The 18,903-nt window shown below is 32.9% G+C and overlaps 1 protein-coding gene across 33 annotated transcripts in view; it reads left to right on the top strand.

Moving 5' to 3' along the window:
* LOC126745035 (basement membrane-specific heparan sulfate proteoglycan core protein) overlaps window positions 1–18,903 on the top strand; it is a 797,399-nt gene that overhangs the window by 723,471 nt on the left and 55,025 nt on the right. For 32 of the 33 annotated variants that reach the window (XM_050452691.1, XM_050452690.1, XM_050452699.1 and 29 more), the window contains 7 exons: window positions 3,004–3,266; window positions 6,639–6,819; window positions 7,170–7,400; window positions 7,462–7,637; window positions 7,789–7,806; window positions 17,749–17,841; window positions 17,896–18,087. In XM_050452691.1, coding sequence (XP_050308648.1) covers window positions 3,004–3,266; window positions 6,639–6,819; window positions 7,170–7,400; window positions 7,462–7,637; window positions 7,789–7,806; window positions 17,749–17,841; window positions 17,896–18,087 — 1,154 coding nt within the window. The remainder of the gene's footprint in view (window positions 1–3,003; window positions 3,267–6,638; window positions 6,820–7,169; window positions 7,401–7,461; window positions 7,638–7,788; window positions 7,807–17,748; window positions 17,842–17,895; window positions 18,088–18,903) is intronic. The other variant, XM_050452687.1, reaches the window with a different exon arrangement.

The raw sequence follows: 18,903 nt of genomic DNA, 5'->3' as shown, positions 1-18,903 counted from the left end.
AATTATATTCAAAATTCATTTAAAATGCTGAAAATGAGTATGTGTGAAACAAAAGTATTAAAAAATTACTAATTAAAATTTGTAATAAATACACTTTAACTCTATTCTAAGGTCTCTCTATTCTAAGGTCTATAATAGGTTGGTTTATGATCTATAGTTTTCAATCTGACATTCCAAGTTATTTATTATTATTATCCTTAATTCCTGATTATTTTTATCAAAATCAATATTTAATTCTAAACATCCCTTGAGCAGCCTCAAGCCTTTGCCTAAGATTTATCAGATTCTAGACCTGTTACAAAATGTATTCATTAAAATTTGGAAATTAAATAAAAGTTATTTAATGTCCAAACTTCACTTACATGAAGTTTGTTTCAGTTTTCCATATAATACCTCCCAACTAGCAATTTTAGTTACGGCTACAACATTGTTTGACTATATTACTTTATTCAAGTAATAAATTGGTAACTGGTACCAAAAAAATATCTTATAAGTTTAAATAACTGCCAAGTAAAAAATAGTAGTAAGAAATACGTAATATTAACTTAATACTTGACTATATAGTAATTATTACTTTTCGGTAACTCTGATGGTAGTTGATACCGCTTAGCGACCTGACCTAATTACTTTTACAACGTCGTTACTATAAAGTAGAAAATATTGGTCGGTGGGACGATTAAATGGGAACTTTTAAGTAAGCGCGATTACAAAGTTAAATTTCAAGTTCTTGCGACTACAAGTAATTATTTCTACTATGCAGTAAAATATACTTTATAGTAGCATTTTTTTTTGAAATAATTTACTTATTCCTAAGTCATTTTTACTTTGAAGTAACAAAAGAAACTTCTTGGTAACTCTAACAACAATTCGCCATATTTTTTGAATTATTTGACTCCATTTTGTGAAAAGGTATTGCACGATTTTATGAATTTGCTAAAATCGGAATACTTTTACATTTTATGCAATTTTTTCTAAATTATAGACTTCTTATATTCATAGGAGTAAAGAGGAGTGAAAAAAATTATCTACCTTCTTTAAAAAATTAAATTTAAATATTTAGACTTGGTATATTTTTTTTGTTAAAAGTCATTATTTTAATGAGGCGTTCTTTATTTTAGTCCCATATTGCCTATGTTTAACAGTAAAATTTGCTTCGTTTACTTTTTTCTACTCCGGTAAGCGATAATATCAGTTATATTAAATACAATATGAAGTAGATTAACCCCGATACAACGCCATCACTTAGAATAAAGACGGACATATAAAATTATTTGTGTTGACAAAGAAAGAGAATCAAAATGTTTGCATAATATTGTCTCAGTAACTTCTTAGTAACTAGCACTGCACAATTACTACTTTATGACATCCCGAAAACCACTATGGGACGTTAAAAAGAAGTTCCCGGGACGATAGAATTACGTATTTGCTACAGCAAAATCATTCCCAATTTTGGTAAAAAAGTGGTAACAGAACGGTGCCTAAACGGTTCCCGCGACTAGTAACCACAACTTTAAAGTATTTTTTATAGTCGCGATTACGTAGCTGTTGCCAAAAATGCTAGTTGGGCTAACTTTTATCACCTATTGCAGCTTTTAGTTGGGCGATAAAAACTATTTCATTTAAGTTACTATTGAGAAAAACTGTGGTGATAACAATGTATTTAATTTCTAAGTTACAGTTTGAGAGTTACTTCAAAATCCGGAAATAGATGCAAGAGTCTCTGTATAGTATACTCCATATTTCTGACTAAAACCACAACTCACTAGTCTTACCGTATATCTCAATACTATTTGAGCCATTTCTTCTGGGTTTTCTACTAATGTTCACATATTATTTTCCATTAATAATGCATATTCTTTGTCCACTGCCTTTTGTCAGTTCTCTGCATTACAACCATCGAAAATCTCTGAAAAGGTCAGTATTTTTGAAACTTGATAAAGCATGTGATCTGGATAACTGTTTTCTTTCTTATTCTTACTGATTATATCCGCTGCACTTCCTAAGAATGTATTACTCTGAGAGAGAACATATTCTATATCTTGCTATTTTCCTTCAGTAGGTTGTTTTTTCAACGACCAAGGGACTCTTATCATTTAATACATTCGTGGTTTCTTTAGAGATTTATACTGATTTTCAAAGGTATGTCCCGATTTCTCATAACTCATTGTTTGCATATCAGAAGCTACAAATATTTATTATTTATATTTTAAATCAAAACTTCTTTCTGGATACAGATTGTCTTTCAGCAGGAAACCCCTAGTTCTATCCTCTCGGTAACGCTATTTTGTGCGGGGTGTATATCTAACAGTGATTTGATGTTCTTCTTTAGCTTTAAATTAATTTTTAACACAATTAGTTATTGTACATTATTATCGCTTTACTTATTAGTTTTTTTCCTAGTTCTAGACAAACACTTGAATTTTAAGTTTCATAACGTACGTAATATGATAAATAAACAGAAAATAATTTTAAATTCGTTATCTATTATTTTAAGTTGTATCTACATACAAACCATCTAAATTGTTTTTAACATTAAGATTGCCGTTTGTGTTACTCGCTGTTTATTGAGTGGAGAGTTTTAAGAGAACGTTTGAGAACGTTTAAATTTATTTACAGCTTTATTTAATTCTCTAATACGATTATGATTTATATTAAGACAACATTTAATTTTAAATACACGAATATTAAAGATAGTGTACTACTGGCTGTTTTTATAACAGTAAACAAATTTAAGATTTCTGTTAAGACATAATTTTAACATTTATGCTTGATATCCGCAACAAATATGGTTTAACTAATAAATGACGTCACACCTCGTTCCATTCTAAAGACCCCGTTTTAGTGCCATTTTTACGAATTCAAACTTTAAAGCAATATATCTTATTTAGAAAGAAAGATATCGAAAAATGGTTTTTGTTATCGGCTAGGCTATTTAAGAAGGTCTGTTAATTTTGCATGCAAGAACCTTATTATAAGATGTGATTTACTTCTGGGCATTTTTAGAGTTCACCCGACAGCCAGAGTAACACCAGAACAATTAACTGTACGTCAAGGAGATACGACCGAGATCCGTTGCGAAGCAACTGGAGCACCCACTCCCACGGTTAAATGGACCAAATTGTATAGCGACATGGGCAGCAACGTGGAACAGATCGGAAATAGTCTGTACATCAGGAAAGCCCGGTTCGAGGATAGGGGAGTGTATGTGTGTATGGTGGAGAACAATCTTGGATTAGAACAAGCGGTGACCACAGTTGAAATTTCTCGTAAGTATAATAGTTTTTTAAATAGAATGTTATGATATGATTTAAAATTACTGTTAGTACCAACGAATTATTGGGGGTTAGCCATGTCATTTTGAAAATTGACATAACAAAAACAATATGTGGTGTGTCATCTTTATAATTCTGCAATTTACGATGAATGCCTGTAATGTACCTGCCTCATTAAAAAATAGTAACGATCTAAAATGGAATTTTGACAGAAATCCTTAAGTATATTTAAATTTAGTCGGATTATCATCAAAAAATATTTTCTGAAAATAATTGCATTAACTGCTGCTGACTGAAAGCCTTCCAATTTTCACGTTGTGATAATTTATGATTTTCAGAGTCAAAGGCCTTATATTAAGAAATTATTTTGTTTAATACTAGTATATGTTAATCGTGTTAGAAATCATTGATATTGATTAATTTAATGTCCCACGTAAATTGACTAACCATTCGATGTTTTCTCATAAAACTGAACAGTTGATTACTTCTTTTTTTAAATTGGATATTAATGACCTCTTGCTCTAACGTCGATGCATCCTTAGGTTTCATTCAGAGAAAGATGATGAAGGAAAAAAATCATTATAGTATTATTAACTATATTCATTAATCTTATTGAGATCAACTTAATGGTTTAATTAGAATAAGGGAACAATTACCCTTTGCTTTACAGGTTTTGTCACATCAGATTGAAGGTATTTTTATACAGATAGAAACGCAGATAAAATTATTTATTATAATCGTAAAAATGAACTTTGTCTGGCTTTCTTCAGCTTTACAGTAAATAACTAAATATCCCTTTTTTTATCCTGTATTGCCTCATGTCTTACCTCCTTCTGCTAATTATACAAATTGCCTATATGCATTTTAATTGCCAAGAGCGCGATGGAAAGTTTCAAATTTACTTGCATGGCAACTAAACTACATTGCTAATCTCTCTAATCATGTCTAAATGAATTTTTTTAGTATTTTTTCATTTTTTGGTAACTTTAAGTATCTATGCATAATTATATAAAATTGTTTATGTTAGTCGATCAAAGTGTTTGCTATGGATTTTAAGCTCACGTTTGTTATAAGTTCGCAAGGTCGTAATGGGCAAATAGTTAAAATTATGATTACGTTGCTCATCTTGGTTTTTATAATTACCACGAATTGTGATTTTAAGTTTGATATAAATAGTTGTTACTTTTGTGAATAAACCAGTATTGAGTTCTACACCCAGTCTCATTGCTCAACCTACTACGACCAAGCCACCTTGTCTTAAACTTATAGTGAGGCTGCTATAGGGTAATAGGGAAAAAAAGGTTTAGGAAAAAGCGCTAGATTTTTTCATGGTCCTTCGAGCAGTCAAGTCAAGTCATGAGTAACCGCCAAAAAGGGCCGTCTCCATCTGCAAATCGAAGCAGTCGAGCCAATCAAATCAGTCAAGTCAGTCAAAGCAGACAGGTCAGTCAAGCCAATCAAGCCACGCAAAGCAGTCAAGCCAGCCAAAGTAGTCAAGCAAGAAAGGCAAATCAAGCAAAAACAGCCGCGTCCATCATCGTGAAAGCAATGGAAGAAACAAATAAAATTGTCCTCCAGCAGCAGGGGCTAGCGGAAGAATTAGAGCAACTTCTAGTCAACGTAAAGAAAGATTCATATGCAAGAAAGACACCAACATATATTACTCATCGAAACCAACAGGGAGACGGGATATGGGAAGCCAAAGTAGAAAACGACAAGAAGCTGAAAAAGAATAGCAGAGGCCAACCATACTTATTTTACGAAGAAATATTTTAACCAAATTAATGGACTTCATGAAAACTTTAAAACCTATATGAAGACGTGCAAAAAAGCAGAAGAGGAGAAGAAGACAGAAGAAGCCGAAGCATGCATCTTAAAAACCAAACAAAACAATATAATCGCAAAACGCTTCGATACCGTTCCTGTTGTGTCAAGCTATACAAAAACATCAACATTCGTTAATATCACCGACCTACACCAAGCAAAAACCAATTCAGTCAGCAGTTTTTCGAGGGAAACCGTATTCAACGTAGCATATGACCTTACTAACCTTTCATTGGACGAGCAGCGACTAGGTCAGCAATTGAAAGGCGAAATATGGAAGAAAGTCACACTCCTACACTGCAAGTGGCTGCACTATATTGATCATTATTTCGATATGTTGCATATCCTTATGGGTTATGAAGATGCAGTACAAGCGACGTCGATCTACACATTACTCCAACGAAACGACGATAGTGGAACTCGGACCCTCTAAACATTCCTCCAGCAGAAAGCAGAGAGAGCGGGGTATATGTCTAAATGACATTTTTTAGTATTTTTACATTTTTTGGTAACTTTAAGTATCCATGCGTAATTATATAAAATTGTTTATGTTAGTCGATCAAGGTGTTTGCGATGGATTTTGAGCTCATGTTTGTTATAAGTTCGCAAGGTCGTAATTGGCAAATAGTTGAATTATGATTACGTTGCTCATCTTGATTTTTATAATTACCACGAATTGTTATTTTAAGATGGATATAAATAGTTAGTAGAATAAACCAGTATCGAGTTCTACACACAGTAGTCTCTCATTGCTCAACCAAAGGATACGGGATTCATTTGATCAGATAAGACATACGCCGGGAATATTTTAACGATGTTAAGACAAGCTAATGTTTGCATTCAGGGTGAAGGAGGGCATTTTCAGTAACTATTATAAGTCTGTATTATAATAGTCTGGTGTATTTTTTTTTAATTGAGAAAAAACCTTAAGCGTAGATCTAAAAATAGTTTTTTTTTTATTTAAGTAGAATTGACTGAAAGCTTATATAAGATGTTTAGAAAAAACCTATTTTTAAAAAAAGTGTGAAATCCTGTTTCTTGAAAATGAAACATTTCTGAACCTATGCCTATATGAATTTTTCATTTTGAAATTACTCATAGAATCACCTCTTGGAGTTTGGCCACGAACTTAAATAACACCCTGTATGTTTATGTAGGATAAAAGTTTCTTTACCTGTAATTTTGTTTTACAATGTCTTCGCTTCTCCATCAGTCCCAAATGTTTCTGTTTTTCACTCTTGTCTCTTTTTCTGTTTCTTTCTAGTAAGCAAACTCTGGACAGATTTTATTATCGCCTTTTTGAGTGAAAACGATATAACCTGTATATTAAGAGTAAAATAAACATTTTTTTAGCTACATGGAAACTTCATCTTCTAAAAAAGTTAAAACATCAAGAAGTGAATATGTGCAAATACTATTACAAAGATCAATTCCTTAAACTTAATCATTCTTTAATATGTTGTTCAACTTATTTTGCAAACATGCAACATAAATAAATTGAGTGATGTTCTCGCGTATAATATATATATTTTTTCTATTTAGGTTTTGAAGTTCCATTAGTACAAATATATCCAGAAGGTAGACAGTCTGTATCAGCAGGAAATGGCGTACAGCTACAATGTAGAACGGTCCAAGGACACCCAACGCCAACCATTACTTGGAGTAGAGAAAACGGAAGACCTTTCAGCCCAAATGTAGAGATTATGACTGGCGGAGTACTAAGGTGAGGAACACACTTTTTTGTAACGGTATTAATAAATCATATCAACAACATCACTGTCAAACTGAATTTGAAAAATGTAAATAATTATTTCTGGATAAAATGAATGCGATAAAGGCAGTGATTGTGATGATACTTCTTGCAGCATTAATTTATGTTTTGGCTGAAAATATGTGTACATTTGTCCTATTAGCAATGCTGGTTAATTTTATTGGATATTTGGTTTACTTTGATTAGTAGTATGAATATAAACTTCTTAATAGTTCTACTGAATAACAAAAACTATATATGTAAGCATTAAATAGAACAACATTTTTATCCGATACACCAACAATTTTCACTTTCATTATTAGAATAATGGACATAACGCCTAACGAAGCTGGAGAATATGTTTGTTCGGCAACAAACGAAGCTGGAACGGCGAAATCTACCACTTACATCCAAGTTATCAGCCCCCCTACCTTAACAATCGTTCCAAACCAAGAAATTATTGTAAAAGCAGTAAACGAGTACCTAAAACTGGCTTGTTATGGAACCGGACAACCGTTGCCTGCTGTTAGGTGGGCCAAGGCTGAAGAAATTGAGTAAGATATATATTTGTTTATAAGGAGGTTTCCAAATATTACATATTGAAATTTATCGCAGCTACCTGCGTAGCACTATCCATACAGCAAACACAGATGCCGCACCTGCTTTCTTGGAGTTCACAAGACTGACCCCTGAGGATGCGGGCGTGTATGTTTGTATTGGTCAAAATGACGCAGGCACCGAAGAAAAGCGAGTCCAAGTTGACGTTTTACCTGAAAGAGGTGATAACCCCGGTAAGTTTGAATGTTGTTTTTTTTTTCTCTAATAATTACTAATGCTTCAAATATGGTAATTTTTATTAATCATTAGTTGATTTTCTAACTGTGGTGTTTCATTTATTTTTTTGCTGTTCGTGACGTCTGCTCTACTAATCAATGGGATAAGGTGGAAGATATTATCCAGGTAGGCTTTGTATATTGCTATTTTTAGATTTAGAGAAAAACAAATCAGAAAACCATGCTACCTTTATTCTTAAACATATGTATAATAAGTTTTCTCCGATCCTAATTAACCGTTATAATAGCAACATAACATATGGTTACAAAAAAGTACTTTTGTTTTGGTAAACTGACACCTTTTTATTTGCATATTGCAATAACTTTATTGAATAATCTTCTTTATTGAAGAAAATAAATTAAAAATTATGTCAAATATATTTCGGGCTTGCAAGTAAACGACCTATGAAGTGATTTGTTTATCTCTTACATAATCAGTTTTTGACACGATGATTTAGTGGCATGGATATAGAGGATTTTATTTTAAAAACTTATTAGACTTAATATTTTATGCTTTTGTTATATACATATGTTTACAAAGCTGTAAAAAAAAACATCATTGTAACAAAAAATCACAGACAAAATGCGGATTAAAAGGCATAATTTCAGCTTCTCAACGCAGTTGAGGGCTGTTGTAGCCCATAAAGTAGAATAGTTTATCCAAAAAAAGTATCTAATAGTAAGTACCTAAAGAAAAATAAATAAATAGTGGACAAAAATCGAGGAAACGCATTTAAAACATTTTTACATAAATAAAATGAAAAAGAGAATATACAAAAATAAAAACCTATAACAAATCCAAAATTCTTATTTTTAAATGCATTGCTCTGTTTTTAAATAATATTCTGGAGCTTAGATTTCATGCATTTTCGGAAGCCGTTTATCGTTAGCGAAAGATCAGTAATATATTTATTTACTACAGATGCAATATTATAAGAAAATTATCGTTTAAAAATGTCTTTTCGATGTCGTGGAATATCTAAACGCCATCTATTTCTAACATTAGCCTGAGATGAATATCAGCTCTAAATACCACCCTATCCAAAAGATATTGTGGGCACCTCATCTTAAGAATATTGTAGCAAAATATCACATAATGTAACTCTCTCCTCGATGACATATTAAGCCACTCAAGATCTTTCAACTTGTGCGACACTCCATATGGCCTTATGCATGCATTTTGCAACTTTTGTATACGCTTTTTATGTCTGTTGTCTAAACAAGGGCCATACACAGTATCACAAAAGTGAAAATGAGAAAGAATGAGAGAGTCGCACAGCATTCGCTTAGTATCCACATTTAACTCATGGCGCTGCGGATATAAAGTTTTCAACATTAAATAGGCTTTCTGCAATTTTGATGTCACATGATATGAGACTCTTAATCTTACATCAATGTACAAACCCAGACTTTTGCAAATATCTTGAAATACGATAGGCTCGTTATTAATTTGTATCTTTAAATTTTCCAATAGGTGCTGCCTTAAATTTTGTTTGGTAAATAACATCGCATCAGATTTCTTAGGGTTTAACTGTAAGCCATGTTTTACAGATAAGTTATGTAGACTTGACAAGTCTTCATTTAAACAGTCACCAGCATTGCCCGGATTCGACAAATCAAAAGATAACATCAACTGAGTATCATCAGCATAACTATGATGTTTAGTATACTTTAAAAATCTTAACAAAACGCACGTATAAATCAAAAAATTTACAAATGCCTTTACAAATTTTTCTTTCAAAAAGGCTTCTATACTTAAGACTCGGTTTTAGTGGCACTCTACATGCTATAATTTGCAGGAACCCTCCAGATTGCATTTAGTATAGGCTGATTAGCATCATCTTCTTCTTGTTCTTTCTTTATTTTAGGCAAAATCGCCTGTTCTAAATTTATTACCATGCCTATTCAAGTGTTGGAGGGTTTTTCGCGTGCTATTGTTACGATTCTTCCGTCATCTATCCGGTTAATTGTTGATTTCATTAACTTTTTCTACCCAGTTACCATTAATTAAAGTACCATTAATGTTTCAGCTGTTTAAGTCCTTATAGGTCTGATCGTAGCCTTATAGACGTTTCTATTTTCATGTGTTTATTTCGCGAGATTCTGTTAAGAGAGGCTGTTATTTTAGCCGCTTTGTTAGTCTACTTTCGTACTACGACCTCAGCGTCTCTATACCCCGATATCTCTACACCGACGTACTTAAACTTCATTTCTTGACGGATGATGTTTACATCGACTGTCAGCCTGCATTTCGTTTTAGCTGTAGATATGTTCATATTAAAGACGATCTTCAACGTGGAATGGTTCTTAGTTGGTATTTACCAATGCGTTTCTGCGACTCTAGTTTTAACAGCTGTTTAGATCAGCTGTTTGGCGTTTGGTATTTACCAATTATTACCCGGTTTTGGACTTGAGTAAAACTTTTGGTTATACAGTCCAGAAGAAGGCTATGCTTAGATTGTAAAAAATTAATTTGAATGGCGATATGATGTGCGCCCTTTATAAATTAAAAAAAATAAATACCAACTAATTTTAAATTATTAAGAAAAACAAGTAGTAATACGCTACTTAGTAAAAAAAGTTAAATTAAAGGAGAGAAAATTTAAAATTTATTCCGGCAATAAGGTGTTTATGGCTTCACCCATGCAAATTTACATGACCATTACACATAATTTATTTTAGATTCAATAAAAGCATTTTTATTCGAGAGAAAAAAATGGCTAAGGCTCTGAAAAATCAAAAAATTCGATCGACTTCATTTTTTAATTAAACAGAAAAGAAAAAAACAAAAATATAAACTCTTTAATTCCTAATAACCAATTCATTTCAGCGACTATTTTTTTAAATCAGAAATTTTAAGTAGTGAGGGAACAATACGTCATACTTACTTGTCAAAGTTGTCAACCAAAAGAGTAACCGCGGTTCTTACCAACTCAACGTTAAAAATCGGCTTAAGTTATTTTGCTGTTCGGTTAAGTAGAGAGTCCAACTGTCAAAGAAAAAGAATTCGTAAATCATTTTATTGTTAAGGAAATATTTTTTTATTTCATAAATGGAAAATTACAAAGTAGCCACTTGATGTACATTTAACCATTCATTGAAAAAGTGTGCTTTCATTCACTGGAAAACGATCACGTATTATGCTTAGAGAAACTTCTGAATCATTGCAAAAATCGCTCAGAAATTGCGGTAACGGTATTTTTACCTGATTCTTAACAAAATATGGACCGATGATTCCGTTCGCCGAAAGCGCATATCATACTGTCACTTTTTGAGTATGAAGTGATGTTTCATGGAGCAAACGAGGGTTTTCCCCGGCCTAGTATCTAAATGTTTTGTTTATTAAGAAAACCGGAGAGGTGGAAGTGCGTGTCATGCGTGTCACCCATTCATGAGTTATTAACTTATGAATGAGTATATATAACTATATAACATACAGTGCATCACAAAAGTTATGTCTAAATTCATTTAAAATTCTGGAGTGTGTTCGAAAAAAACAACGCTCGGACCCGTCGATTTTTATTTCAAGTTGCTTTCTCTGCGAATTCTCTCTTTCAAGACGGCTAGATTATTTGGCCTATTAACAAATACCTTCGACTTAAGGTATCCCCACAAAAAAAAGTCCATGGGTGTTAGGTCAGACGACCTAGCAGGCCATTCGATGGGTCCTCTCCTTCCTATCCACCGATTGGGAAAGACTTCGTCCAAAAATGTACGCACAGTGGCAGCATAGTGCGAAGAAGCGCCATCTTGCTGGAAAATTAGTTCTTCGTCAGGATAGTATGGGTCCAATGGATTTGGAAATAAAGCTAGTAATGCTGGAACTAATTCAAATTGAAGAAAATCGAGATACACTTGTCCCGTTAAAGTCTGTTCAAAGAAAAAGGGACATATTTTCCCATATATATTTACCACATATTTAGTTTTTGAGGGTACTGGATGTTTACCTCCATCATCCAATGCTGATTTTCTTTTGACCAATATCGACAATTTTATCTGTTCACACTACCATTCAAACAGAACGTGGCTTTATCGGAAAAAATAATATTTGTTACTAAATTATTATTTAGATTGCACATGTTTTGTAAGCGTTCACAAAACTCATTTCGCCTATCGAAATCGTCATCAAATAACTCTTGCACAGGAATAACTTTGTAGGGGTGATATTTGTGCTTTTTAACTATTCGGTGAACTATAGATTTCGCCATGTGTAAATTTGCCCCAATCTGCGATAGAGGAGTGCATGGATTTTCTTCCAAAGAAAGCAAAACGTCAAGTTGTTCATTTTCATCTCAAGCAGGACGACCAGATTTCGGCAGATCTCAACATGACCGAATTCTCTAAATTTAGCCTCTATCCTACTCACCACCTTTTGACATATCGGAGGACGATCAGGATAGATTTCATGCAATAATTGATCAGCTTCTCTTTGAGTACGTGTTCTGTCACCAAACCCAACCATGCACAGAATTTCTATTTTTTCTCGTTCCGTTAACTTTACCAATGTGAAAACCGCATTTTTGCTCGTACATTTCACACTTGACAATATCTGTTTGGCGTACAACTGTCATACAGTTTCTATGAAAACACACGGTCACCAGCCAACAATAAATAAACACGAATGAATGGAATTTTGCTCTGTATAAAAATTCTTAGAGATAAGGTGACTCGTAAGGTGAACTTCAATAATAATGTTTGGTTGTCTTTTTTTTGATAACTGTTGACTTTAGGTATAGGACATGATGCATGAAACATACGTAGAATTCCACGCGAAATTCAAAAATGAAATAAAAAAAGGTGCTTTCATTTGAAAAAATTAAGTTGATGGTCGTAATTTATTTTTGAGCAACCCTGTATATACAAACTTTACGTACAAAAATGCGCAACTTGAAACAAAAATCGACGGGTCCGAGCGTTTTTTTTTCGAACACACCTCTGAATTTTAAATGAATTTAGACATAACTTAGGGATGCACTGTATAACTATATTAACAAGCATAATTTCACAAAATCGGATACGTTATTGATAATTACCAGCACTAAGAGATTTCACGACCTGTGTTTTGTACTCTGTTATTAGGACTGCGTTGTCAGTGTAGCGCAATATTTAATATCCCTGTCTCCTGTTCTGTAGACTCTCAGCTTGCGTACATTTTTGATTATTTTGTCCATGACTATATTAAAAAGAAGTGGGCTTAGCGAGTCTCCTTGTCTAATGCGTTTCTAGATTGGTGTATTCGTTTTAAACATTAGCTTGAGCGGAAATCGCCATATATATGTTTTCGATGCATTTTATAAAATAATGAAAACTTGTCAATCGTAAGGGAAATGTAAAAAATCTCTTAGATGGACGCGATCAATCAAAAATATGTACGCCGATTTATTATATTCGATCGATTTTTCTATGATCTGTTTCATGCCAAACACTGCGTCGGTACCGATGTTCCTGTTCTAAATCCCTATTATTCATCCGACAGAGTAATCATGTTATTGATTACGTTTGTTGTTAGTTTTCAGGTGACGTTAAATAGATTTATACTTTTGTGATTCGATGGGATTTTAAGGCCTTTTCTGAACATAAAAATTACGAAGCTCGATGGCTATTCATTCGGGTTTTTATGAACGAAAAGAATTTTGCGGACAAGAATTACGAATTGTTGAATGAGTCTTGGTCCCCATACTTGCCACATACCATGCCCGGCATTTTCCTGTTGTTTAGTTGGTTAAAGGTAGATTTCACGTGATGTTATTTGTATTACTTCGTATGTATCATTTTTCATGTGTTCAATTCAATTATAGGTTTATCCCCTTCACCACATTTGTTTCTGTAGACCGTAGAAACACATTTCACATTTCCATTCATTTTCGAAAATTTCTCCCAGCATTCATTTTTTGTTAGTCTAACTAGTGCTAATGTTTCCTTTTATTTCTGTTTGTATTGTTCATAAGACCTTTGTGTTCTTAGGGATTTCTTTTCCTTAACACTTATTTTTTACTGCTTGGCTTGGTTTTCGATACTAAACCTCTTATGATTGTGTTTGAACTGAAGGCAGTCTTAATGTTGAATTTTCTGGCAATTCTCCTGAAGTTTCCTTAATGTATGAGATCGTTAAAAATCCTGTAGGATCCTCCAGTTTCTGTGGCTCTTTTCTTATTTATTTATTTATTATTTCAGCAAATAAATTAATTACAATATTTATATAACTTAGCATTAAAAAATCAAAGAGTGTTTTTTTAATACATTTTTAAAAATCGCAAAGTTTAGGCAAATTATAGAAGAATGATTTTTTCAAGAGTTCTTTGCGATGTTTGGGTCTTGCTATCTCTTTGTCGTAGATTTAACCTATGGATATCTCTTCTAAATCGCGATTTTTCATAAAGATAAAAGCGTTTTATGTTTTATAATTTTAAGACCCAAACAATAAATAACATATGCCGATTATTCATTTAGCCAATAACATCTTCCAATAAGATATGGTGTAATTCTAGTTTTTCTAGTTAGGTCATAATTAGGTGTGATACAAGAATGTTGCACTTTTTGTACTTTATATTGATCAAAACTATTAAGGCATGAGTGGTAAACACTATTACAATGGTTGAAATGGCTTATAGTACTAATGATTATTATCTTTGTGTCTTGCTAATAAATATGGTTATTAGTTTGCTTAGATCCCCGTTCTGCAGTAATTTATTGAAGCAGAATCATTAGAGTTGTAATGTACGTATTGTCCTATATGTATTGGCTTGCGATAGACTGATATTTTTAGGCGTTCATTATTGTTCTTTACGAAAACATCTAAGAAGAGCAGTACTGACTCAGTTTTCAACTTCATTGTGAAATTTATGCTTGGCCCAATGTTATTAATGTTCCCCAGAAAGCTTATTTCTGTATCGCTTTTGTCCCAAATAATAATTGTCATATCCAAGGCTTTTAAGGCCGTAAATATTTTGTCAAATGCCGAAAAGACATAAAAAACCACTCCCAAAAACCTGGATTTTGCGAAAAAATATTTTCCATTCCTACAAGACATGAAATGCCTGGAATGAAGTAAATAATACCTTTAAAATTCTAATTCCAAAATACGTTAAAATTACTCGAAATACCTAGAATAAAATTAGTTCAAAAGTCTGAGACGTACACTAGATAACTTTACATCCATGAAAAAATTTCAAATTCTTACCATTAACTGCTGAATCCTGGTTCAACAGTCAATTTTACCAAAAAAAAAAAAATTCTGATTATTAATTAATATTAAGAGCTTGGTTTTCGATACTAAATCTCTTATGATTCTGTTTGAACTGAAAGCAGTCTTAATGTTGAATTTTCTGTCAATTCTCCTGATTTTTGCCGAAGTTGCCTTAATGTACGAGATCGTTAAAAATCTTGTAGGATCCTCCAGTTCCTGTGGCTCTTTTCTTATTTATTTATTTATTTATTGTTTTACAAAATAAATTAATTACAATATTTATATAACTTAGCATAGTATTTTCGTGGTTGAACACATTCAGTTACTTTTACACAAGAATACTGAAAACTGTTTAAGCCCTAACCTAAATAAAAATATATTGCTCACTTGATTAATCTTGCTTTCAACTGGCTCCTCCACTAGATAACCATATATACACTAATATATATTAGTACAGAAACAGGGAATAAACGTTTTTAAAACCATGAGAAGGCCGGTACCATAAGTTCTATTTACTAAATACTAGAGACCTTAACAATAAAACATAATCTTGTTGCCATGGGGCTAAAGGGGGAAAACAAGTTATTAAATAAAGCTAGAAAGGCTGCTATGACAATACCACTTACTGGAAATCAAAGAGTGATTTTTAATATATTTTAAAATTCGAAATAGACATCGAAATGTAGCTATAAATTAAAGTTTTGAATAGTTTAGGCAAATTATAGAAGAATAATTTTGTCAAGAGTTCTTTGCGACGTTTGGGTCTTGCTATCTCTTTGTGTTGCACTTTTTGTACTTTATATTGATCAAAACTATTAAGGCATAATTGGTAAACATTATTAAAATGGTTGAAATGGCTTAGTACTAATGATTATTATCTCTGTTTCTTGCTAATAAATGTGTTGTTTCTATAGCAGTTTTGTCCCAAATAATAATCGTTATATTCAAGGCTTTTAAGGCCGTAAATATTACGTCAAATACCTAAAAGAAAGAAAAACCTGAATTTTGCGAAAAAGTATTTTTTTGACATTTATAAGACATGAAATGCCTGAAATGAAGTTAATAATACCTTTAAAATTCTGATTCAAAAATACATTAAAATGACTCAAAATACCTGGAATAAAATTAGTTCAAAAGTCTGAGACGTACACTAGATAACTTTACATCCATGAAAAAATGTCAAACACCTACCATTAACAGCTAAATCCTGGTTCAACAGTCAAATTTACCAAAAAACATATTCTGAATAATAATTTATAAAGGGTGTTTTTTTAGAGGCGGAGAACTTTAAATTGAAATTAAACACAAAATATTTTATTGATATGAACGAATTTGCTTTTATATTAAAGAATTTTTTTTGGCATTAATGTTTAAAAATGATTTCGGGCATGTGACCCCCCACGGCTGGCGCGTACGATTATGCCACAATCTAGAGGTCCAATTTTCACACACTCTTTCCAGTACTGCAGGCTGTATTTCGGCAATCACGCATCGTATGTATGGCTTCCAAGTGCTCAAGTGTTTCGGGTTTATCAGCGTAGACATGCGACTTAACATAGCCCCAAAGAACATAATCTAATGGCGTCAAGTCGCACAAACGAGCTGGCCAGTTTACAGGTCCATTCCTTGAAATTATTCGTTGCTCGAATGTCTCTTGCAGTAAATTAATTGTTTGGCGCACTGTATGGCACGTGGCACGTCCTGTTCAAACCACATTTCTGCAACGCCTGCAACGGCTTCCAATTGAGGCACAAAAAAGTTGGTTATCATGTTTCTGTATCGCTCACCGTTTACTGTAACGTTCTGACCATCAGCATTTCTGAAGACATAAGGACCAATGATTCCACCGGCCCATAAAGCGCACCAAACGGTTAGTTTTTTTGGATGTAACGGTTTTTCGCCAATAGCTCGTAGATTCTCATCCCCCCAAATTCGGCAATTCTGCTTGTTTACATAGCCATTTAACCAAAAGTGTGCTTCATCACTAAACAAAATTTTCATAGGAAATCGTGGATCAACAGCAATTTTTCCTTCCGCCCATTCAGCTAATGTACGGCGCAAAAGATGATCCTGGGGTTTCGACTCCTGGACAAGTTGAATTTTATTTGCTCGCAATCCGATATCTTTGCGCAAAATTTTCCATAAAGTGGATGGACATAAGTTCACTTGTTGAGAACGACGACGAATTGACACATTTGGATCATTATCAACACTATGCTGCACAGCAGCTATCGCTTGTTGCGTGCGCACTGTACGGCGTCTTACGGGATGCGTATTGTAGACTAGAGTAAAAGTATTGCGAAAACGATCAACAGTTTCTCGAATTAATCTCTCTGAAGGACGATTATGAGCACCATAAAACTCACGTAATACCCGATGTGTTTCTCGAATAGAACCATGTCTTTCAAAATAAATTTGAACAATTTGGAAACGTTGCTCCGGCGTGAGTCTGTTCATGATGAATTGCCAAACCAAACTAATCTAAAAATAACCTAGAACTGTCAGGTCGGCCCTCATAAAACAGTGTTGCCAAATGAAAGTTCTCTGTCTCTAAAAAAAACACCCTTTATTAAGAGACTATAGAGATAAAAATCTATAGGTATTAGTCGCATTCTACCAAGCTTAACTAAACTAAAATGTGTTTTGAACTAACTAAATATTCTAAAAGTTTTATCATATATCTTTAAGGTTATTTGAATAAATAAATTATAAATCCGCAAACATTTTAATTTGCTAACTTGCTAACACGAGGCTTTATGAATAAAAATTATCGCGAAGTTATTTTAACAAGAAATTCAACATGTCCCTAAATCATCATGTGGAAAACCCGAAAACATTAACAAAATCAAAAAAATCTTTTAATTAAACATAACATTTTTTTAGGAGGAGATCAAGGCAGTTCGCCGTCAGATATCAATACCTTTGACGCGATAGCTGGAGCACGCGCAGAAATACGTTGCAAAGTAACGACAAACGGTAATTAAATCAACTTCTTCGTTATATTTTTTGTATTTATAACTCGCCTTGCAGATGATTCAAGGCAATACGTAGACTGGATTAGATCAGGTAACAAAACTCTCCCGGAGAGCGCCTACACCCTGCAAGGAACTTTATACATTGATAACGTACAGCCAGATGCCGCTGGTGACTATGAATGTGTAACCTACGAACTACCATCACGAACAGTTTTGTATAGAATCAGAAGCAGGTTGAGGGTTCTCGGTAAGTAGCATTTGACTATTTATTATAAATAGATGCTTGTAGATCCCTCACTCTTATTGTACTAATATATGTTTCCTTTTCGCTTCAAAAATAAGCACAAGAAGAAATATGTTTGCCTGCAGGTACTATTTTTAATAACTAGCAAGACTGATGTGCTTGGCAGCAAAAATGTTTAAATTTTTATAAGGCACAAACTTAGTTGTATGTGATCTATTTTATTTTACAACTTTGTTAAGATGTTAAAACCTCGTGTTCCAAAATTAAAGAATTCTCAAAAAAATCAATTTTTTATCCTTTTGATATTTGAATTAAAATGCAGTTCGAGGGATGTAAATTACTGTTTTGTTCTTCAAGGATTGAAAAGTGCTTTGAAATCTGCAATTCGAGGGTCATATGTTTTCTTTTCAGGACCTATCGACTTAAATTATTCTAGATCAAACTAAAAAAAGTTTTTAAAAAATCGACGATTAAAATGCATTTTACTTATGACAATATACGATTAATTTAAAATTAGTATCAATCATGCTCTTAATTATCTTATGGAATTACTATGTTTAGAAACCGAGGAAATATACATTTATATTCATTATAATACTCCTATCTCCAAATCAGTATATTTAATGGAAGAAGAGTTATAGTAACCCTTGTATACAGAGGTAAATATTTAAAAATTCTTGTCTGCCTCTACTGCGTTTGGTGCGTTTCGATATAACGACATGTTTTAATCATAACGGTGCCATATGCATGTACGGTTTGTCACTATACGGTTTATTCTGCGTTTAGCATTTTCATATAATAACCTTAAATTTATAAATA

This window comes from Anthonomus grandis, chromosome 15 (genome assembly GCF_022605725.1).
Source record: "Anthonomus grandis grandis chromosome 15, icAntGran1.3, whole genome shotgun sequence".
NCBI lineage: Eukaryota > Metazoa > Arthropoda > Insecta > Coleoptera > Curculionidae > Anthonomus > Anthonomus grandis.
The sequence above is the reverse complement of the archived record's forward strand: the minus strand, read 5'-3'. Positions and strand labels throughout refer to the sequence as shown.